General features: G+C 43.1%; 2 protein-coding genes across 3 annotated transcripts in view; both read right to left on the minus strand.

Annotated features, from left to right (window-relative positions):
- LOC115113776 (dipeptidase 2-like) overlaps positions 1 to 9,546 on the minus strand; it is a 23,214-nt gene extending 13,668 nt beyond the window's left edge. The window contains exons 1-4 of the mRNA XM_029641758.2: positions 9,319 to 9,546; positions 2,278 to 2,423; positions 1,784 to 1,910; positions 1,458 to 1,587 (exon numbers count right to left, since the gene is read on the minus strand). Coding sequence (XP_029497618.2) covers positions 1,458 to 1,587; positions 1,784 to 1,910; positions 2,278 to 2,420 — 400 coding nt within the window. The 5' untranslated portion in view covers positions 2,421 to 2,423; positions 9,319 to 9,546. The remainder of the gene's footprint in view (positions 1 to 1,457; positions 1,588 to 1,783; positions 1,911 to 2,277; positions 2,424 to 9,318) is intronic.
- Positions 9,547 to 10,566: 1,020 nt separating this feature from the next.
- On the minus strand, positions 10,567 to 24,142 carry LOC115113777 (E3 ubiquitin-protein ligase AMFR-like). Of its 2 annotated transcripts, none has more exons than XM_029641759.2 (14): positions 23,898 to 24,142; positions 22,946 to 23,327; positions 22,745 to 22,837; positions 22,287 to 22,451; positions 20,212 to 20,364; positions 19,479 to 19,519; positions 15,930 to 16,062; positions 14,969 to 15,102; positions 14,614 to 14,724; positions 14,232 to 14,434; positions 13,935 to 14,041; positions 13,556 to 13,690; positions 13,136 to 13,326; positions 10,567 to 12,607 (listed from the first exon to the last, which is right to left on the minus strand). In XM_029641759.2, exons 2-14 carry the CDS (start codon positions 23,225 to 23,227, stop codon positions 12,457 to 12,459), a joined length of 1,899 nt encoding a protein of 632 aa, XP_029497619.1. In that variant the 5' UTR covers positions 23,228 to 23,327; positions 23,898 to 24,142; the 3' UTR covers positions 10,567 to 12,456. The 2 variants fall into 2 exon arrangements, with proteins under 2 accessions (XP_029497619.1, XP_029497620.1); XM_029641760.2 differs by lacking the exon at positions 23,898 to 24,142 and adding an exon at positions 23,771 to 23,876.
- Between the last annotated feature and the right edge of the window lie 485 nt (positions 24,143 to 24,627).

Consider the following 24,627-nt stretch of genomic DNA (forward strand, 5'->3'; position numbering starts at 1 on the left):
CTCTATATCATCTACTGCATCTTTATGTAATACATGTATCACTAGCCACTTTGAACTATGCCACTTTGTTTACATACTCATCTCATATGTATATACCGTACTCGATACCATCTACTGCATCTTGCCTATGCCGCTCTGTACCATCACTCATTCATATATCTTTATGTACATATTCTTTATCCCTTTACACTTGTGTGTATAAGGTAGTAGTTTTGGAATTGTTAGCTAGATTACTCGTTGGTTATTACTGCATTGTCGGAACTAGAAGCACAAGCATTTCGCTACACTCGCATTAACATCTGCTAACCATGTGTATGTGACAAATAAAATAACATTTGATTTGATTTGATTTGATTAGTCCCCTCCTGTACTCCCTGTTCACTGTGTGGTCACGCACGACTCCAAAACCATCATCAAGTTTGCTGACAACGCGACGGTAGTAGGCCTGATTACCAACAGCAATGAGAAATCCTACTGGGAGGAGATCAGAGACAACAGCCTCTCCCTCAATGTCAGTAAGGAACTGATCGTGGACTACAGGAAAAAGGGGGAGAGCACGCCCCCATCCACATCGTTGGGGCTGTAGTGGAGCAGGTCGGGAGCTTCAAGTTCCTTGGCATCCACATCACTATGGACTTAACATGGTCCACACACACACAGGAGGCTGAAAAGATTTGGCATGTGCCCTCGGATCCTCAAAAAGTTCTACAGCTGCACCATTGAGAGCATCTTGACTGGCTGCATCATCACTTGGTATGGCAAAGGCAAAGCGTCACAGAGGGTGGTGCGGACGGCCCAGTACATCACTTGGCCTGAGCTGCCTGCCATCCAGGACCTCTATATCAGGCGGTGTCATAGGAAAGCCCCAGAAATTGCCAAAGACTTTAGCCACCCAAGCCATAGACTGTTTTCTCTGCCACCGCCCTGCAAACGGTACCGGAGCATCGGCTCTCAGAACAACAGGCTACAGAACAGCTTCTACCCCCAAGCCATAAGGCTGCTAAATAGTTCCTTAAATGGTTACCCTGGACTATCTGTATTGACCCTATCTTGCACTGACTCTATACACACTCGCTAGACTATATACTGTATACACTATATACAGCATACACTCACTTACACACACTACACTGACATTCGCACACGAAACCACACACATTCACATACACTTTTAGTTTTTTTAGGGGGAACAAATACTAAAATCACCAGGAATTCAGAAAGAATATATAATAACTAACCCAAGTATTCTCACAAATAAAAAAAGAAACATGATCATGTCTCAATGTAATCAAAGTATGAAACTATTGTTATTTTCAAATGCTATCTCTTATTGGGCCTATTTGTGGTCCATTTGCAGTGTACAAATGATTATAATTATGTTACGGGCCAACGACCATTCTCACCAAAAAATATCGGCCCGTGGCTGAATCTACTTGCCTACCCCTGGTATATTGTACCTTTGGCAGATGTAACTATCTCCAGTTCTGGGTTCTCCGTACACATACGGTTGATCACGTCTATCTGTTCCAGTGTGAGCCTCACAGCATCCTTCGCCTGGGCGCCACACAACACGTAGGCTGCAAACACCTGATCAGAGCATGGGATGGGGCAGAGACAAAGCAGGGGGTCAGAGAGCAACACTTGAGTTAGAAGGGTATTATGGCTTTAGTACAACTCAGTGTGCACATGCACGGACACACATACACACTCACACAAACATGCACACGCATACACACGCACACACACACACACTTAGGTTACTATTAACCATATATTAACCTACCTGAGCGCCGACGTGTCCCGTTGTGAGTCTGTTGATGTCCGTGGCCACTTTGCTGATGTTGTGCAGGTCAACCTGACTCAGTCTGTTGTCGTGGAGAATCCTCAGCATCAAAGCTAGGTCATTATGTCTAGGAGGGAGAGGGATGAGGCAGTCAGATGTAATAGAGGCGAGGGACTCAAGGTGGAGCCGGAGGGAGACATTTTTATACATCAAATCAGCTCCATACAGTACCACATGTGTGTGGGCGAGTTACATACTGAATTACTCAGTATGGGATGATAATTATTTGTGGTGGTGAAGTTCCAAAAGTTTACTGTTGAAAATCCATGAGCTATTAATATTTTAGGCTGCATATGGTATGGCAAAAAAAAATTATATGTATCTCTGCACAGACAAATATATCATCAACCAATAATAAGGGATACTGTAGGATAAACTTGTCTCTATTTTAGGAAAACCAGAATAACTAAAACAACTTTCCTCTGTTTACTTACCCATCAATCAAAGGATATTTTGTCATCAAGCCAAATGCACTTCCTGTTGTAGGATCTCCCGATGTCATCCCACAGAGAAAACACAGCATCAAGTTCGTCCCCAGGTTTAGAAAATCACCTCCATGGAGTATCCACGATATCATATTCTATAAATAAAATTATTTGAAGACGTGGTAACTTCAATTAGTCCAGTACTTTTAACTTTTGGTACCACTTTAAACAAACTACAATGTATAAACTCTTTATCAAATCAAATCAAATCCAATTGTATTAGTCACATGTGCCGAATACAACAGGTGTAGTAGACCTTACAGTGAAATGCTTACTTACAAGCCCTAAAACAACAATGCAGTTTAAGAATATTTTTGTTGTTGTTAGAAAATAGAAAAATAACAAAAAATTAAAGAGCAACAATAAAATAACAGTAGTGAGGCTATATACAAGGGGTTCCGGTACAGAGTCAATGTGTGGGGGCACAGGTTAGTCAAGGTAATTGAGGTAATATATACAGTACCAGTCAAAATTTTGGACACACCTATTCATTCAAGGGTCTTTCTTTATTTTTACTATTTTCTACATTGTAGAACAACAGTGAAGACATCAAAACTATGAAATAACACATATGGAATCATGTAGTAACCAAAGTGTTAAACAAATCAACATTTATTTTAGATTTCAGATTCTTCAAACTAACCACCCCTTGCCTTTATGACAGCTTTGCACACTCTTGGCATTCTCTCAACCAGCTTCACCTGGAATGCTTTTCCAACAGTCTTGAAGGAGTTCCCACATATGCTTAGCACTTGTTGCTTTTCCTTCACTCTGCGGTCCAACTCATCACAAACCATCTCAATTGGGTTGAGATTGGGTGATTGTGGATGCCAGGTCATCTGATGTAGCACTTCACCCCTTTCCTTCTTGGTCAAATAGCCCTTACACAGCCTGGAGGTGTGTTGGGTCATTGTCCTGTTGAAAAACAAATGATAGCCCCACTAAGCGCAAACCAGATGGGATGGTGTATCGCTGCAGAATGCTGTGGTAGCCATGCTGGTTAAGTGTGCCTTGAATTCTAAATAAATCACTGACAGTGTCACCAGCAAAGCACCCCCACACCATCACACCTCCTCCTTAATGCTTCACGGGGGGCACCACATATGTAAAGATAATCTGTTCACCTACACTGCGTCTCACAAAGACATTCTAAGAGTGTGCAAAGCTGTCATCAAGGCAAAGGGTGGCAACTTTGAAGAATCTCAAATATAAAATATATTTTGAATTGTTTAACACTTTCTTGGTTACTACATGATTCCATATGTGTTATTTCATAGTTTTGATGTCTGCACTATTATTGTGCAAAGTAGAAAATATAAAAAATGAAGAAAACCCCTGGAATGAGTAAGTGTGTCCAAACTTTTGACTGGTACTGTACATGTAGGTAGAGGTAAAGTAACTATGCATAGATAACAAACAGAGAGTAGCAGCAGCGTAAAAATGCAAATAGTCCGGGTAGCCATTTGATTAGCTGTTCAGGAGTCTTATGGCTTGGGGGTGGAAGCTGTAAGAAGTCTTTTGGAGCTAGACTTGGTACTCCTGTACTGCTTGCCGTGGTACAGAGAGAACAGTCTATGACTTGGGTGGCTGGAGTCTTTGGCAATTTTTAGGGCCTTACTCTGACTCCACCTGGTATAGAGGTCATGGATAGCAGGAAGCTTGGCCCCAGTGATGGTCTGGGCCGTACACACTACCCTCTGTAGTGCCTTGCGGTCGGAGGCAGAACAGTTGCCATACCAGGCAGTGATGTAACCAGTCAGGATGCTCTCGATGGTGCAGCTGTAGAATCTTTTGAGGATATTTTCATTCTCCTGAGGGGGAATAGGCGTTGTCGTGCCCTCTTCACGACTTTCTTGGTGTGTTCGGACCATGATGTAGACACCAAGGAACTTGAATCTCTCAACCTGCTCCACTACAGCAACGTCAATGAGAATGGGGGTGTGCTCAGCCCTCCTTTTCCTGTAGTCCACAACCATCTCCTTTGTCTTGATCACATTGAGGGAGAGGCTGTTATCCTGGCACCACACTCCCAGGTCTCTGACCTCCTCCCTATAGGATGTCTCATCGTTGTTGGTGACCACCACTGTTGTGTCGTTGGCAATCTTAATGATGGTGTTGGAGTTGTGCTTGGCCATGCAGTCATGCGTGATCAGGGAGAACAGGAGGGGACTGAGCACACACCCTTGTGGGGCCCAGTGTTGAGGATCAGCGTGGCATGTCTTGTTACCTACCCTCAGGAAGTCCAGGATCCAGTTGCAGAGGAAGGTGTTTAGTCCCAGGGTCCATAGCTTAGTGATGAGCTTTGATGGCACTATGGTGTTGAATGCTGAGCTGTAGTCAATGAATAGCATTCTCAGGTAGGTGTTCCTTTTGTCCATGTGGGAAAGGGCAGTGTGGATAGCAATAGAAATGGAGTCATCTGTGGATCTGTTGGGGTGGTATGCAAATTGGAGTGGGTCTAGGGTTTCTGGGATAGTGGTGTTCATGTGATCCATGACCAGCCTTTCAAAGCACTTCATGGCTACAGATGTGAGTTCTACGGGTCGGTAGTCATTTAGGAAGGTTACCTTTGTGTTCTTGGGCACAGGGACTATGGTGGTCTCCTTGAAACATAATGGTATTACAGACTTGGTCACGGAAAGGTTGAAAATATCAGTGAAGACACTTGCCAGTTTGTCAGTGCATGCTCTGAGTACACGTCCGGGTAATCTGTCTGGCCCTGCAGCCTTGTGAATGTTGACCTGTTTAAAGGTCTTACTCACATCGGCTCCTGAGACCGTGATCCCACAGTCATCCAGAACAGCTGGTGCTCTCATGCATGATTCAGTGTTGCTTGCCTCGAAGCAAGCATAGAAGTCATTTAGCTCATCTGGTAGGCTTGTGTCACTGGGAAGCTCGCAGCTGTGCTTCCCTTTGTAGTCCGTAATAGTTTGCAAGCCCTGCCACATCCGACGAGTGACGGAGACGGTGTAGGACAATTCAATCTTAGTCCTGTATTGACGCATTGCCTGTTTGATGGTTTGTCAGAGGGCATAGCGGGATTTCTTATAAGCGTCCGGGTTAAAGTACCACTCCTTGAAAGCGGAAACTCAGTGAGGATGTTGCCTGTAATCCATGGCTTCTGGTTGGGGTATGTACAAACGGTCACTGTTAGGACGACATCATCAATGCACTTATTGATGAATCCAGTGACTGATGTTGTGTACTCCTCAATGCCATCGGAAGAATCCCGGAACATATTTCATTCTGTCCTAGCAAAACAGTCCTGTAGCTTAGCATCTACGTCATCTGACAACTTCCGTATTGAGCGAGTCACAGGTAGTTCCTGCTTTAGTTTTTGCTTGTTAGCAGGAATCTAGAGGATAGAGTTATGGTCAGATTTGCCAAATGGAGGGCGAGGGAGAGCTTTGTACGCATGCTTGTGTGTGGAGTAAAGGTGGTCTAGAGTTTTTTTCCCTCTGGTTGCACATGTAACATGCTGGTAGAAATGAGGTAAAACAGATTTAAGTTTCCCTGCATTAAAGTCCCCAGCCACTAGGAGCGCCGCCTCTGGATGAGAATTGTCTTGTTTTATTATGGCCTTATACAGCTCGTTGAGTGTGGTCTTAGTTTCAGCTTCAGTTTGTGGTGGTAAATAGACAGCTACGAAGCTACAGCTTATCATGAGATACTCTACCTCAGGTGAGCAAAACCTCAAGACTTCCTTAATATTAGATTTCGTGCACCAGCTGTTATTTACATATTGACACAGACCGTCACACCTTGTCTTACCAGTGGCAGCTGTTCTATCTTGCCGATGCACGGAAAACCCAGCCACCTGTATGTTATCCATGTCATCATTCAGCCACAACTCGATGAAACATAAGATATTACAGTTTTTAACATCCCATTGGTAGGTTAGTCTTGATCGGAGCTCATCCATTTTATTATCCTATGATTGCACGTTGGCTAATAGGACTGATGGTAGAGGCAGATTACCCACTTGCAGTCGAATCCTTACAAGGCACCACAACTTATGTCACCGATATCTCTGTCTCTTCTTCATGCAAATGATGGGGATTTGGGCCTTGTCCAGTGTCTGAAGTAAATCACTGGCGTCCGACTCCTTAAAGAAAAAATCTTCGTCCAGTACGAGGTGAGTAATCGCTGTCCTGATATCCAGAAGCTCTTTTCGGGGGTCATAAGAGACAGTAGCAGAAACATTATGTAAAAAATAAGTTACAAATAACGCAAAAAAACACACACAATAGCGCAATTGGTTCGGAGCCCGTAAAATGGCGACCATTTCCTCCGGCGCAATTCTGCTTATATGGCATTCATAAAGCCTTAATAAGCCTTAATACGCCTGACATAATTTATAAACAAAGTAATACTGTATAACGTGTGATATGAAAGGTCTCGGCCTATATATAAATCCAGGGCTTTGGCAAATGTGATCCTTTGCCACTAATTATGAAGTATGAAATTTGCTTAAAGGGGCAATCAGCAGAGGCTACATATATTTTCTTTTTACAAATTAAGGATATGTGTAAAAAGGCCGTCCTGCTCCTCTCCTCTCTACCTAACTTCACCACACAGTCCCTTCAGCTTCCCTTCAATCCCGTTAGTTTGGCTGCTCAGCCTACCTTCGTTATCCCTCACCCATCATAGCCCTGCCATTCCCAACCAATCAGAGCTCTTGGAAATGTGCATCTGGACTCTGAACACCGTACCCACCCACTCAGATCAGAATGTTATCATCATCCGAAGGGAGAAGACGCATGTTTTGGAAAGCTTTGTATTGTCGACGGCAACAGGAATGTCTGAATGTTGTGCCAAGTAATTGGTTTCTCTCTCTCTCTCCAAGAGGAGAATGTTTAAGTTTATGTTTATATTGATACTGTGTTTATAGCCCTTTATAGACATGTTGTAAGTGTAATGCCATTTCCATTTATTTATGTACATATAGGTATAGTGTATAGTTTTAAACCTTAACTAATACTGTTTACATGTGTGCAAATCTTTGTCTTATAGAACCACAACAATAAGATTCCACGTCAATCAGATTACCGAATCCATTTAAACCTCTTCAAATGGAAACAGATGTGTCTGCGTGTGTGTGTGTGTGTGTATGGTGGTGACCGTCAAGAGTACTGTGATGGGCCTCAACATCAGGTTCTAACTGGACAGCACTATAGAGGACAGAACCAAACCAATCTGTTGAGTTAGGGCATTCACAGCCGACCGCTCAGACGGGTGAGGGCATTCACAGCCGACCGCTCAGACGGGTGAGGGCATTCACAGCCGACCGCTCAGACGGGTGAGGGCATTCACAGCCAACCGCTCAGAAGGGTGAGGGCATTCACAGCCAACCGCTCAGAAGGGTGAGGGCATTCACAGCCAACCGCTCAGAAGGGTGAGGGCATTCACAGCCGACCGCTCAGACAGGTGAGGGCATTCACAGCCGACCGCTCAGACGGGTGAGGGCATTCACAGCCAACCGCTCAGAAGGGTGAGGAGACACCAGCCAACCATTTTTTATTTGGTCTAGACAGATTTGTATTTTTTATGTAACCTTTATTCAACTAGGCAAGTCAGTTAAGAACAAATTCTTATTTACAATGATGGCCTCCCCGACCAGACCCGAACGACGCTTGGCCAATTGTGTGCCGCTCCCTATGGGGACTCCCAATCACGGCCGGTTGTGATACGGCCTGGAATCAAACCAGGGTCTGTAGTGACGCCTCTAGCACTGAGAGGCAGTGCCTTCGACCGCTGCGCCACTCGGGAGCCCATTATGGATTTAGTGACCAACAGTTCTTTACATGGTCTGTAGTGACGCATCTAGCACTGAGAGGCAGTGCCTTAGACCGCAGCGCCACTCGGGAGCCCATTATGGATTTAGTGACCAACAGTTCTTTACATGGTCTGTAGTGACGCATCTAGCACTGAGAGGCAGTGCCTTAGACCGCAGCGCCACTCGGGAGCCCATTATGGATTTAGTGACCAACAGTTCTTTACATGGTCTGTAGTGACGCATCTAGCACTGAGAGGCAGTGCCTTAGACCACAGCGCCACTCGGGAGCCCATTATGGATTTAGTGACCAACAGTTCTTTACATGGTCTGTAATTTCTCCGGATTTAGCGACCAATAGATTTTACAATATGTACAGATTGATTCTTGAAGAATATAATTTATAGAATGCCTCATGAGTTTAGTTCAACTGTCGTACCCCATCAGAATCCAAAATATAAGCCTGTTGTACTCCAATGTTTGTAAATAAAGTAAATGTGAACAAACACTCAAAACATGATTAAAACTACATGATGAACTGGGTGGTTCAAGCCCTGAATGCTGATTGGCTGACAGCCGTGGTATCCCAGACCCGGTTATGACAAAACACTTATTTTTACTGCTCTAATTACGTTTATAAGCAGTTTATAATAGCACTAAGGCACCTCAGGGTTTGTGGTATATGGCCAATACACCACGGCACTCTGCATTGCCTTGTGCTTAAAAACAGCCTTTAGCCGCACACCCCTCGTACCTTATTGTTAAAGTACAATGTTGATATCATGGATGGTCAGTCCTTGCATACCTCTCTGTCTATGAATGAGAGAATGGTTACATTTATCCAGCTGTATCCCTCAGTTTTTTACTGCAACATAGGCGGGATGACGGGTTAGTTATGATTTATTCTGCTGACTTTCGCTTTAGTAATTGTTTCATAAGCATCTATAGGCCTATTGGCTTTATAAAGGGTTTATGAAGGCTTCATTAATCGTTAAAAGTTGTAGTTCGTTTAAAGTTGAACATAACATTTAAAGTAACTTTTACAGTTAAAGGCTCAACAGTTTTAACGAGTGAACAAAAACATTACGCAACTAAAAATATGATGCAAATAGGCCTATAAATTACGGAAATTCTATTTAAAAAAACATAATAATTCAGTAAATCTAGGCAACATAATTAATTAAACAGTAAAGTATTTTTAGCAAAACAAAACTCACAGTGCAAGTTGTTCGATCAGCTAAATCCGAACATCACAATTCAATAATGCGAACTTTCAAGTTCCCTCCGCCCAGATGTAGGCTACGTGAGTAACTGAAATACATCGTACTGTAACGCATAGAATAGATCGTGTACATTACGCAGTGTGGTCATAGAGATTGGATTACTGCCATCTACTGTCCAATCTAACTAAGAACACTATGGGCCAGTTTCCCAGAGATAGATTAGCCTAAACCTAGAAATAAAAATTATTTAAATGGTAATCCCCATTGGTCATGTTTTTTAGTCCAGCTGTGTCCAGGAAACCAGCCCTTTAAAGGGACAATCTGCAGTTGCCACATACATTTTTGGACATATAAATTAATATGTACCCATTGATTTTTTAAATAATATAGAATTTATGCTTCATGAGCTTAATTCAACTGTCATACCCCATCAGAACCCAAAATATAAGCTTGCTTTTCTCCAATGTTTGTAAACATTGTAAATGTAAACAAACACTGTATAGCCTCAAAAACTTAAAACTATAATGTTCATATATTGCATCCACAGCTATGTCTATGCATTTGAGAGTGGTTACATTTATCTAGGCCCATCCTTGAGCTTTTTACCGGAACAGAGGGAGGCGCCCGCTTTGTTATTGTTTCAACTAAGGATTGCCCCTTTAAGTATTGTATTCATATAATCTCAGAAATCCCAGACCTAGGTGTGTATGCTGGAACACTGAGGGTATTTGATTAATGCCCTGATTAAACTGGGTTAGTGTAGATTGCATTCGTTTTGGAACTGGCTACCTCCCGGGCGTGAGTCAGGTGCTCCATTTTGGCCGACAGTAGAGTCGGCTCAAAACAAAAGTGGCCATAGGTTAAGCATGTTGAATAAATTGTAGGACTCTGTTTTCACGTGCAAAAATGATTGCTTTTGATAAAAACACTATCTGCATTCCCAATGAAAGAGTTAGAAAAAAATGGTTAAAGAGGATGTAGGTTTCTGAACGATGCATCATGCTGCCTTGTTGACAACATGACCGAGCGGAGCAGATTACTCCTCCCTCACTGCATAGCCCGGTGCACTGCGGTTCAGCTGAATCAAGCTCCCTCAGTGGTAACATTGTGGGAGGCAACCCATCTGTCTAGAAAGAGATTACTCAATGTCTATAGCAGTGGTTCCCAACCTGGGGTATTAGGACCCCTAGGGGTACTTGGCCTATCCACAGGAAGCAAAGAAAAACTAGTTTGTTAAAAGGCTGTAGAGAAGCTCTGTTTATTATTGATAATTTGTTCATGTTACTTGAGCAGTTCTTACAAAAACTACATTATTTACACAATTAAACCATATAACTATTCTTGATTTAGGCACAAAATATGAGGAAAGCTCAGTCCAAAAGATTAATTCATGTTTTTGATTAGATCAAATATACAATGGTTACAAAAATAACCTCTTGTGAATATAAAAATATGACATGGATATGAAAATATGAGTTGATCAATAAATAGCTTGAAACAATGAAAAACAGACTGGTGTATTTTGTTTTTGACAAAAGGTGCATCACTGAAACACAGTTAGTAGAAACTTCTTACAATCCCACAGATGAAACAAGCTGAAAGAGAAATATTTTGCATCAACCAAACACACAAAAATATGCTCATCTCAAAGAAAGACATCTGCATCATGTGGAAGTTCATGGGATCAATGTTCTTTGGGGTAAAAGGAAACTAAAGCATTCCATTGTGATTCACACACAACACCCACTCAACTTTAAAAAGCCTTTAGTTATCAAAGACATCCAACACATAGGCCTATATATCGTCTGCAAGAATGAACCTACCAGTACATGGAGTGTGAGTGAGTGAATCAGATAGGTTCATCAGTATTCAAACCTCAACCCAACTCCTGAGCCCATACAGTCTTCTGTACCTCTATCAATGGATGTTTAATACAGTGTAGGTATGCTTTGGGAAGTTTTCAAGGTATACAGACTGCAGATAGAAACCACTGGTTGACCTAGAGGTCAGGGAGCCACTCTATATCTCTGTACTGGTGAGTTTTACTGTCTGTCTTCCTATTTAGTTAGTGTTCTTTCTTAGGTGGATATGTGACATCCAGGTCTCCACAACGGCCAGAATTTAAACTCTTCTACTCTCTCTGCAGCATTATGGGGCGGCAGGGTAGCCTAGTGGTTAGAGCTTTGGACTAGTAACCGGAAGGTTGCAAGTTCAAACCCCAGAGCTGACAAGGTACAAAATCTGTCGTTCTGCCCTTGAACAAGGCAGTGAGCCCATTGTTCCTAGGCCGTCATTGAAAATAAGAATTTGTTCTTAACTGACTTGCCTAGTTAAATAAAGATAAAGTACATTCATATTTCAAAGAGGCTGTAATACTAAAGTGACATTCTCTTAATTAAAATAAAAAAAGGTTCACAATGTTTTAATCTATTAAATTAATTCACAGTTTTCACTCCATTTTTATAAAATAACATCAGTTTGTTATCAACCCAACAAATGAATCAATCTCATATATCAATCTCAACCCATTATAACACAAATATTTTTGTTGTTGAATAAAACCAATACAAACTATGTCCCACTCCATTACACTATGAGCTGTATGTAGAAACAGCACCTTAACAAACCCTAACTAACCTCAGCAGCATCCTCGGACTGTGACGCCATGCTCGTTCCTTCCCCATCATGGCCAGTAAAGAGAATGGCAGGTAAGTCTAGTGAAGCTGGGGGGCTAGAGCTATGTGATGACAGGTTTGCACTTCAGAAACTCAGACAGACAGACACCCACCACTCCTTTAAAACACTGGTGATCCATGTCCAATTAAGCCTCTGGTGCCTGGTGAAAGTTCAGAGGAGGCTGGTACCATTCCCAAGGCCCAGTTCTCATATCTCACTATGGGAGCCTAAAACAGCAGAGCTCCTGTGCCATGTGCAGCCAAAGCCCATGCTTCTTGTAACACTTTGTAATGTAATGTTTTTATTTAGGTAATTCCATTGATCATATAATGTAAAGAGCTCTTTCAGTGGAGGTGCCTCTTAGGTGGGACGTGAGGAGTTTGGTGGACACTCCAAGGGCATTAGGTGTGGGTTCGAGGCGAGACTGTCGGTGGGAGTTTACAGTCCAGTATAGTCTCAGGGAGCAGGGTCTGGTTGGCTCTGCATGCGTCTCTCTGCAGCTGCTGCCATGGTCCTGCGTCTCAGCATGGTCACGTCTGAGACAGGGGCGTCTTCCTCCAGAGTGGGCAGGTCCTCCTCGTCCTCTGGGCTCTTTCTCAAGTATCTCCTGTGGGGAAATGAATTGAGGTCAATGTGGGTTGTGATCAGCAGACACGAAACAGAAGGAAATGCTCAGAAACAGAGAGTCGCAGGGAGAAACTGTCTGTACCAGTCCAATAAGAAACTTTCATTTTGCTAAACTTTTGCTATGGTGTGTCCTTATAAACATAACAGTGATCTCAGTCATTTAGTTACAATAGAGCTATTCTGCTACTGTAGTTACTCAGTAAAAGGGCCTGTGACTGAACCCTGACCTAACAGACAAGAAACCACCACCAAGACAGCAACAGGTGTTTGCTCTCATCTAAGACTCTTATTTTGAAAAGATTGTCAGCTGAGGCCTGTTCAGGATGCCTGGTCAAAGTTGCAAAACATTCAGACAGAAATTGATTGCGTAATAAGATATGATTGTCTGCGAAGTTGAATAGGGTAGGTTATATTTCTATCTGCAAAGCTGGGAAGGTTTCCCCTCACTGAATACACCCGTTTCGTTTGACAGACTGGTCTAGTATTGCCGGTGGTGACAGTACAGTACCTGCGTGCCTGTTGCAGCAGCTCATCCTTCCTCTGTAGCAGCATCTTCTGTCTCTCCTCTGCAGACTTGGAGAAACGGCTCCCTCTGACCTCCAGGTTGTTCAGCTCTCTGGGAGCAGTATCCACCCCCCCACTGGCTCCTGCCCCCTCCTCTGGGCCTGGGTTCACCTGCACAGGGGAACGCTCAGCCGCCTGGAGGGGGAGAGGCAAAACATCTTTAATCAACACCAGTTAACACCACAGTATACACCTTTAAACACATTTGACTAGATCCTGAACTCATTCCCTCTCTTTTTCTGCCTAACCCTCAGAAAGAGGCAGTACAATCACACACAAGGGAAAAGAAAAGTGTAGGCCTTCTGGGTTCTATATGTGAACCACCATGGTCAAAATACCCAATGAACTGAACTGGAGGACCTACCAGAGCAGGGAAGGGCACCACGATGCGTCCCTCCAGGATGTTGTCGGTGGTGACCTCCACAGAGCGGGTCAACTGCAGGTCCTGCAGCACCAAGTGGTAGGGAACCTGAGGAAACATCTCCTGGATCTGATGGGCCTGCGGGGAGTAGAACACTATGTTACCCAGCAGCCACCTCCATTCTAGTTAAGTCATATTGCTGCAATGAATACATTGAAAACAAAGCTGTTGATGAAGGGCAGGTGTAAAAACAATCTTCAAAGCTCAGATGATGCTTGCGAGACCTCTTGGAAGGATTAAACCTAGTCCAGGACTAAAAAACATCCTGAAAGGAGAATCCCCTGGTGTCCCGGGAGGGGATTAGAGTAAGGCTGTGACTCACCATGGTGTTGAGCTGAGAGTTGTTGGCCTGCTGAGCGATAGCCAGGATGTTAGTTGTGTGCATCACCTCTACTGAGAAACTAGGCAGCCAGCTGGCGATGCGGGAGCCTGGGAGGAGACATCGCCACAATAATCACTACCTGAAATGTGCACTATAAGAAATGTCTAACAGTGTGATGTCTGTCTATGTGACTATCAACATGTTATATGCCAGAACTCATCATCATCAACCATACTCAATAGAGTAGTCCATTCAGTGAGATCACCTGTGTTGTAAAACAAGTCTGTATGGCCTTACCATCAAAGTGGAAGAAGTGATTGTGTTGGTTGAGGTGTGGTCTGGCGTCTGCAGCGGGGCCCCCAGGGCCCAGGTTGTTCTCCAGTGGGAGGCCAGCCCCCTGCTGCTGGCCTCTGGCCGGGCCTCCATCACCACTGATGTTCAGGGACATCCTGCATGTTGGACACGATGTGTCCTGCTCCAGCCACGACCGCAGGCAGGAACTGAGGAATAGCAAACAGGAACGTTAATGTACACAGATACGCATCAAACACAGGTACAGACACGATACTCTTAGTGTCAATCAAAACATCACCCACATAATGCCACATTCAATCAAGTGTGAGGAAATAATGACTCCTCGGATTTTAGAGGTGCCAAGGTGGCTGGGTCAGTCTCTTACTTGTGGAAGAGGTGTCCGCAGGGCAGTTTACGTGCTGTCTGCATGGTGTCCCAGCAGATGGCACAGTCATCATTGTTGGCTACCAATTCCTCGGCTGTGGCCACTGCAAACCTGAGCGGTACAGAGGATAACAAATCTAGATCAACAACTGCACTAGTCTCATGAATAGCTAACAGCTAGATAGCCCGTCATAAGAAAGCAGAGAGACTAGATTCACACAACACACACTGCTACAGCTTCATACACTGAGTCTCAGCTAAGAGTGAAAGAACACCACCCATCACCTAATAAGTAGCAGTAGGGATGTATTATATACAAGACAGTGAGAGCCATCAGTAGGCTGGTCAGTACAGACCTGGCCTCCATGTTGTTGATGACACGGAGGTAGTTCTTGTGGCGTCGGATGCGGCGCTGCACCTCATGGAACAGATACCTCAGCTGCATGAAGATCACCAGACTGGCCATGGACAGCCAGATATTACCAAAGAGCTGAGGGGACAGGAGTCAAACGTTAAACACAGCTCTAAGATATTACCAAAGAGCTGAGGGGAGACCGGAGTCAAATGTTAAACACAGCTCTAAGATATTACCAAAGAGCTGAGGGGAGACGGGAGTCAAATGTTAAACACAGCTCTAAGATATTACCAAAGAGCTGAGGGGAGACCGGAGTCAAATGTTAAACACAGCTCTAAGATATTACCAAAGAGCTGAGGGGAGACAGGAGTCAAACGTTAAACACAGCTCTAAGATATTACCAAAGAGCTGAGGGGAGACGGGAGTCAAATGTTAAACACAGCTCTAAGATATTACCAAAGAGCTGAGGGGAGACCGGAGTCAAATGTTAAACACAGCTCTAATATATTACCAAAGAGCTACGGGGAGACGGGAGTCAAATATTAAACACAGCTCTAATATATTACTAAAGAGCTGAGGGGAGTCAAATATTAAACACAGCTCTAATATATTACTAAAGAGCTGAGGAGAGTCAAATGTTAAAACAGGTCTACAATCAAACTCAACTCTCATCTAACTGAATACTGTGGTTCTCTCTCAATTCATCTTTCCTCGATTACTCTCATCTGAGAGGAGACACTATGGACCTTCTCCAATTCAGTTGAGGAGGCGAGGAGATAGAATGCAAGGAATCGAAGAAAGACAAATTGAGAATCGAAGAAAGACAAATTGAGATAGAGCCCTTATTTTAAATTCAGGCTAGTTCAGTCAGCCATCTTGCGTGCCTCTCAGTAGTGCTCTTACCCATTCAGTTAGTTCCCTTACTAATACCAGCCCGTAGTGCTCCCAGCTCTGTCACTCACCAGCATGTGAATGTGGTGCATAAGGTCCAGGGACAGCATAGACAGCTCCATGATGAAGTCAGTGTAGTAGACGTAGGAACCCTTACTCTCCCAGGTGCCTGGGTGGTTCAGATCCCACAGGTGAATGGTGTACCTGCAGAGAAACAGACTTAGTCAGAACCCTGCCCTGGTCACAATAATGCCTTTTTATTTGGACATTTTAGCACTTATGCTTTTGAATTGTACACAACACAAATCAAATGTATTTATAAAGCCCTTTTTACATAAGTAGCTGTCACTAAGTGCTTATACAGAAACCCAGCCTAAAACCCCAAAGAGTAAGCAATGCAGATATAGAAGCACAGTGGCTAGGAAAGACTCCCTAGAAAGGCAGGAACCTAGGAAGAAACCTACTGGTGGCAAGAAAAGGTATGTGAACCCTTTGGAAATGGATTTCCGCATAAATTGGTCAAAGAATTTGATATGCTCTTCATCTAGGTCACAACAAGACAAACACAGTCCGCTTAAACTAATAGCACACAAACAATTACACGTTTTCATGTCTTTATTGAACACACCGTGTAAACATTCACAGTACTGATAGAGGAAAATATAGTTTAGATAATCAATTATGTATACATTAATGATTAGAACCATTTATGCTAATACTATTATGTTATGATTTGAAAAGTATGGGTTCTTAATTGTACTGTTACTGAAAATGTAAGCAGAAATTAATTACATTTACATTTACATTTAAGTCATTTAGCAGACGCTCTTATCCAGAGCGACTTACAAATTGGTGCTTTCACCTTATGACATCCAGTGGAACAGCCACTTTACAATAGTGCATCTAGGTCTTTTAAGGGGGGGGGGGGGAGAAGGATTACTTTATCCTATCCTAGGTATTCCTTAAAGAGGTGGGGTTTCAGGTGTCTCCGGAAGGTGGTGATTGACTCCGCTGTCCTGGCGTCGTGAGGGAGTTTGTTCCACCATTGGGGGGCCAGAGCAGCGAACAGTTTTGACTGGGCTGAGCGGGAACTGTACTTCCTCAGTGGTAGGGAGGCGAGCAGGCCAGAGGTGGATGAACGCAGTGCCCTTGTTTGGGTGTAGGGCCTGATCAGAGCCTGGAGGTAGTGAGGTGCCGTTCCCCTCACAGCTCCGTAGGCAAGCACCATGGCACATTAATTGTGTCTGTGTCTCCTGAGAAGGTTAAGGAGGGATGCTGTGGCTTTTCAGACAGATAAGAAATGCCTGGGAAAATGTTCCATTCCTAAAACAATGGGTTCTTGTGAGAATCGGAGATAGGGGGTGTAACTGATGACGTCATTTTATGTTCACTTTCTTTAAAATGTAATGTTCTTTGTATTTTGGGGGAGTACTCATCAAGAATAAATGCTGAACTTGTTTTTAAGACTGGTCTCGCGCTAATTCATGCAAATGATAAACTTACAACTTATCATGAATTAGAAATGAGTGTGAATTTAATTGGATTTGGCAATTAAACATAAAGGAATTCAGAATTCCTCTATCAAGTACAGGGTTGAAAAAGTATGTGAACCCTTGGATTTAATAACTGATTGACCCTCCTTTGGCAGCAATAACCTCAACCAAATGTTTTCTGTAGTTGCGGATCAGACCTGCACAATGGTCAGGAGGAATGTTGGACCATTCCTCTTTACAAAACTGTTTCAGTTCAGCAATATTGTTGGGATGTCCGGTGTGAACTGCTCTCGAGGTCATGCCACAGCATCTCAATCGGGTTGAGGACAGGACTCTGACTGGGTCACTCCAGAAGGCGTATTTTCTTCTGTTGAAGCCATTCCGTTGTTGATTTACTTCTGTGTTTTGGGGCATTGTCCTGTTGCATCACCCAACTTCTGATGCATTTCAATTGGCAGACAGATAGCCTAACATTCTCCTGCAAAATGTCTTGATAAACTTGGGAATTCATTTTTCCGTCGATGATAGCAAGCTGTCCAGGCCCTGAGGCAGCCCCAAACTATGATGCTCCCCCCAACATACTTTACAGTTTGGATGAGGTTGATGTTGGTGTGCTGTGCCTTTTTTTTCTCCACACATAGTGTTCCTTCCAAACAACTTAACTGTAGTTTCATCTGTCCACAGAATATTCTGCCAGTAGCGCTGTGGAACATCCAGGTGCACTTTTGCAAACTTCAGATGTGCAGCAATGGTTTTTTTTGGACAGCAGTGGCTTCTTCCGTGGTGTCCTCCCATTAACACCATTCTTCTTAATTGTTTTACATATCGTAGACTCGTCAACAGAGGTGTTAGCATTATCCAGAGATTTCTGTAAGTCTTACAGCTGACACTCTAGGATTCTTCTTTACCTCACTGAGCATTCTGCACTGTGCTTTTGCAGTCATCTTTGCAGGACGGCCACTCCTAGGGAGAGTAGCAACAGTGCTGAACTTTCTCCATTTATAGACAATTTGTCTTACCGTGGACTGATGAACATCAAGGCTTTTAGAGATACTTTTGTAACCATTCCCAGCTTTATGCAAGTCAACCATTCTTAATCTTAGGTCTTCTGAGATCTCTTTTGTTCGAGGCACGGTTCACATCAGGCAATGCTTCTTGTGAATAGCAAACTCAAATTTTGTGAGTGTTTTTTATAGGGCAAGGCAGTTCTAACCAACATCTCCAATCTCATCTCATTGATTGGATTACAGGTTAGCGGACTCCTGACTCCAATCGGCTTTTGGAGAAGTCATTAGCCTTGTGATTCACATACTATTTCCAACCTACACTGTGAATGTTTAAATGATGTATTCAATATAGACAAGAAAAATGTGTGTGTTATTAGTTTAAGCGCACTATGTTTGTCTATTGTTGTGACTTACATGAAGATCAGATCAAATTTGATGATGAATTTATGCAGAAATCCAGGTAATTCGAAAGGGTTCACATACTTTCTTGCCACTGTCGAGAGGAACCAGGCTCTATAGGGTGACCAGTCCTCAACTGTGCCAGATGGAGATAAGAGTACATAGTCATTAAGGCCAGACCAGCATCAACTTATTTTTGCTTGCACTAATCAGTAGTTGTAGATCATCACTTAGCGTAACTCTCAATGGGCCAGGCAGAACGCGAACCTCCCCAAAATTCCCAACCAACGCAGCTCTGCGCACGTGCTCCTCTATTCATTTTAATGTGTTGACAGTTGGAGAAATTGATTGAGCCACGTTGAGAATTCAAAAAGTACAAAAGCCAACAGTCCAACACTGTGCGTACACGTTTTGGACTCTGATATGCGCTTAATGCTATGGGTGTCCAGACAACACAAAGCAAAGCAACAACTCATACACTTGGCTCCTGTTTACAGGGTTTTTGTATGATTTACCATAACCAATTAATGAACCGCTCCAATAAATACAGCTGACTGCAAGTCATCATGATCACCTTCTGTAGCACAAAGCAGTCTTTCAACGGGTGCTCATGGTAACACATCTAATAGTACGCTAATATTAGAACTGGTTCAATCTAGATCCGCTACGTCATCTGTGTTGCAGTGCAAGAGGGTCTGCATTCTGCAAGGAAGGGTCTTACCTCATGATGACATGTCCAGTCCGCACAGTAACCAGCAGACACTGAAAGACAGAGAAAGACATAGGAATTATACATAAGTATTTTATACATCCTTTTTTTGTGGGAAACCAATGTAACTGATGACAATGACGTAATACTAATTTGTGACTGAGTAAACCTCCTTGTTAATGTAACTTACAATAAAACAATAGCTGGAACAAACTCCCCAGGAGGTTCAGCCAGCCCTGCTCTAGTCTACACCAATGGGTGTGCCTATAGAAATACTCTCCGCCCAATAGAGAGCAATAGTAAGGGGGTCTTTTTGTAGGCTCTAACTCTGCCATGGTTCGTTGGACAAAGTCTATGGGGAAATTAACAAGAGTTTTCGTAGGGTTTTTAGATAAACGCCGAAAATAAGATCTGTGGTAAACACAGGCTTAGGAGATCTGAAACGTTTTGTTCTATAAGAATCTTCATCAGCTAACGTCACTTTTTGTGCATTTTGAAACATTTATGTAATCAGAAAAAACACAAAGGCTTCATAATTCATAAAGGTCATGTTAACTGACTGATATTCTCTCCAAGAACAAAATGTATAACATATCCTAAGCCTGTGTTAACCTCAGACCTTATTTTCGGTGTCTATTCCAAAACCCTATTCTTTCCCCATAGGAATTTCTGAATGAACCAGAGGTAACTAATTTCCATTTATTAGGACTACATGCTGGTGAGCTCTTTAGGGTTAGGTCCTCACCTCGGCAGCCATGAAGGAGAGGGTGTGCATGCCATGGGCAGCGCCCAGCAGACCACAGACCACAGCCAGACCACAGCAGCCCAGCAGCAGGGACACCAGTAGGGTAAGGACACGCACATGGCTGTTCATAGAAGTAGTGGGGGAGAAGGACAGCTGCAAGGGGGAACAGGTACACATTAACCTACTGTATACACTCATTCAGAAAGAGAGATTACTAATCACAGATGTAGACGGACACGCACACCTACATATAACTTGTACTTGCATACAAAGAGCGACCGACACACAGAATAACAATTTAGGGGTGGTTGCAGACTTCATGGGTACCTAGACTTTCCCGTTGAGCATGTTTTTGGTCAAGAGGTAAGCTTTATCTGGGCAGTGTCACTGCAGCCCCATACTGTACTACTAACACATGCTCAAATAACATGTCTAGTGACACACAACAATATTGACACAGGTACAGTGACACATACAGGCTTGTTATTCAGCCTTTCATCTAACTTTTACTGCAGACAGCAGCAACAAAGTACAGCATTACAACAGGTACCATGTCAGCTGATATGATAAGGGTCAAACCTAACACCCATTGATTGCAGACAGAGAGATGTCATTCTTCACAATATGGTGTGATGTTCTGTTTTCCTATAGCTACAGCACACTACCTAAATGTTCATCTTAGTTTTTTTGTAGTCCCCCACTCTGTAGTTTGAGTCTATGAAGTGACTGAAACATTAGCTAAACCTAAGACCCTGGCCTACATACATACAGCAAGAACTAGGCTTATTAATAGGTCTGGCCTGGACCGGAAAGAGACCCGGTCTATGGCAGTCACTGTGACTGAATGTATAGCCAACAGCGTCATATCACTGGCATCTAACATAGGAATATATGTTTACAGGGTAAACAAGTCAACAAGGTCACTCTCCCTACAGTACAGTGGGTGGGCCCATCTACATTTTGTCATTTCCTTATTTCAGTTTTTTATTCAGTACTCTAATAAGTTGTCATGCATACTGTGTAATAGCACTTGTTACCCAATATTACATTTACATTTAAGTCATTTAGCAGACGCTCTTATCCAGAGCGACTTACAAATTGGTGCATTCACCTTATGACATCCAGTGGAACAGCCACTTTACAATAGTGCATCTAAATCTTTTAAGGGGGGGGGTGAGAAGGATTACTTTATCCTATCCTAGGTATTCCTTAAAGAGGTGGGGTTTCAGGTGTCTCCGGAAGGTGGTGATTGACTCCCCTGTCCTGGCGTCGTGAGGGAGTTTGTTCCACCATTGGGGGGCCAGAGCAGCGAACAGTTTTGACTGGGCTGAGCGGGAACTGTACTTCCTCAGTGGTAGGGAGGCGAGCAGGTCAGAGGTGGATGAACGCAGTGCCCTTGTTTGGGTGTAGGGCCTGATCAGAGCCTGGAGGTACTGAGGTGCCGTTCCCCTCACAGCTCCGTAGGCAAGCACCATGGTCTTGTAGCGGATGCGAGCTTCAACTGGAAGCCAGTGGAGAGAGCGGAGGAGCGGGGTGACGTGAGAGAACTTGGGAAGGTTGAACACTAGTTTTATAACATATGTATATATTTTTTAATTGAACCTTTATATCATGCCGTTACTCATAATTATTTAAAACTACTTATGACAAATGTTGTTATATAGCTGTTATAAAGGCTTTATGAATGCATTCATAAAGACACCAACAGTAAAGTGTTAAGCTATCTTAAGATGAATGCACCAATGTAAGTCACTCTGGATAAGAGCGTCTGCTAAATGACAAATGTTGTTATATAGCTGTTATAAAGGCTTTATGAATGCATTCATAAAGACACCAACAGTAAAGTGTTAAGCTATCTTAAGATGAATGCACCAATGTAAGTCACTCTGGATAAGAGCGTCTGCTAAATGACAAATGTTGTTATATAGCTGTTATAAAGGCTTTATGAATGCATTCATAAAGACACCAACAGTAAAGTGTTAAGCTATCTTAAGATGAATGCACCAATGTAAGTCACTCTGGATAAGAGCGTCTGCTAAATGACAAATGTACTGTTAGAGGTTGATAAGACGTACGTATTCAAAGCGGTCCTTGCACAGCTGGACCATGAGGTGGAGGAAGACCAGGGCAGAGAACCACAGACACCACATGACCACCTCCTCCACCATCTGAACGTTCAGCACCCCGAAGATAAAGATGAACTTATAGAAGATGAAGTTCCAGAACTTGTCCTTAAGGTGCTGAGGAGAGAGAGAGGGGGAGTGGAGTAGAGAGGAGAGGAGATGGGAAGAGAGAGGGGTGGAGAGAGGAGAGATCAAGACATTAGAACATGGATGGAGTGGTCAGAGTACACTAATAGACTCAAACCACCAGTGTGGGTTTCAATGATAAAATCTTGTTTGGCAGACTATTTGTGAAGGACCTTAGTACTATTGTTTACATAAACACAGTTAGATGCCTAACCTTCAATAAGGTGACATCAAATTATCCCAAATATCAGTTATTAGGTTACCACCACAACTCCAAGCCTCACCTGCTTCTCACTGACTCGAAGGGGCCCAAAAACCATGCACTGGATCATCTTAGCAATTAACATCAGGGAACAGAAAGCTGTATTCACCAACACCTGAGGAGTAGAGAAGAGCAGACCACTTAGCAACCATGTAACAACTAAGTAACATAACAACAATATTGGCTGCTTGGCTGAGTTGAGCCTATCTTAAATAAGACTTACCCATACAAAGAGACTGTCAGTGACCAGGTACCACATAACAGTGGTCGCCAATTCTGTATCTGCACCCACAACATCATCGCTAGTCACATGTTCTAGGCCGCCTCTATTATCCCCTACTAAGGGTGCAGGTGGTAGAGGCTCGTCCATGTCTGGAACCCCAAACCCCTGTTCTGTCACAGTAGTGTAGGCGCTGAAGATGCTTCCAGCCAGCAGAGCCACACTCAGCGCTGTGTAGGTCTGCAGACTGGGCCAGGGAAACCTCTCCAGGAATAGCAGAGGCATTGGAATGTTAATATTGGAGGTGTCTCACACACAAGACTTGTGAAGTTAGGCCTAATAGGCTTGACACTGATTTCCACCACACCGTAGCTCTGTCAACAACCTGCAGGGAAGGAAAACAATTCAGTAATGCTACTGTAGGTAATGCATGGAACAAGCTAGTTAGTGTAACGGTAATAAGCCTGAGCAACAAGCCCTCTCTGTCTAGTACTAGTTTCTAGTGTTGTTTCACTGGCCAGAGACAGTTGTAGAGGGCTAGCTGAGAAGCTAAACTTACTAGTTAAGTTCATATTGTTATTAGCTAGCTAACTAACGATCTACCGCTATCAAAACAACGCCCATTTTGGTCCAGCTAGCTAGTGAGTGCTAGACTAATGTTAGCATGGAAGCTAGCTAGCTGTTAGCTACAAGTTTAGACAGCCAGCTAGCTACCCAATGTTGTATAGTTCAAATAAAACAGAGGACCTGATATTGCTTATAAAGTAGCACTTTAGCTTGCTGGCTGTCTAGTTAAAAAGTCCAAACTCTCCAGCTAGCTAACGTTACCTGTCCCAGAGTCAGTTTCCGTACTCGGTAGAGGTTGCTAACTAGCTAGCATTAGCTAGCTGGTGATTATGAAATACACCGAACCAGGCTGGTTCAAATTTGAGCAAAGACATTTCACTCAACTTACAAATTAATCAATTTGACGTTAACTAGCTAACTTCATGTCCAACATCCAATTTCCTCTTGTTGAGGTTGACAGTAGACTACGTTAAAATTCCCCGAGCCGTTGTTATTGCTGCGTTCATACACTAGGCGGAACTAGGAAACTCGGTAATTTCAATTTTGCTAAGACGTTGCGGCGGCACGTGTATACCAGTTAGTAAGTCGGACATTTCCGAGTTTCCTAGGTCCGTCTTAGTGCATGAACGCGGCATATGTTGACGACATCTTGTTTATTTCTCACTGGCTGTTGAAAAACAATCTATGCTGCTGAAACCTCAGGACATGAAATTCTGAGCGTCATCACAACAACTTTCAAAATAAAAGTCTATCAAGTGCAATGTTGTCCAGTAAAATCAGGGTTTGGGTACACTACACGTAATCAACTACATGTCTAATTAGGAAAAACAACTACCTGTAATCACTTACTTTACCAGCTAAAAATATTGCAATCAGATTACAGATGCGTTTGAAAAACTATATGATTACTTTTTTATTCAGAAAGGATGTTTGCAAAAAATAAATTCTGACGTCTCTGTTTTCTCAATGACTTTCAATTCAACATAAAAAAGGTGCAAGTTTAAGTTTGTTCAAGTCAGAGACTAGTATGACGACACACCAAATTAGTTTGATGTATCCTTTTTATCTTTTTTCTAATGAAAAAATAATGTAACTAGGATTACAGTTTTGGACAGGTA

The sequence above is a fragment of the Oncorhynchus nerka genome, linkage group LG27 (assembly GCF_034236695.1).
Source record: "Oncorhynchus nerka isolate Pitt River linkage group LG27, Oner_Uvic_2.0, whole genome shotgun sequence".
Lineage (NCBI taxonomy): Eukaryota > Metazoa > Chordata > Actinopteri > Salmoniformes > Salmonidae > Oncorhynchus > Oncorhynchus nerka.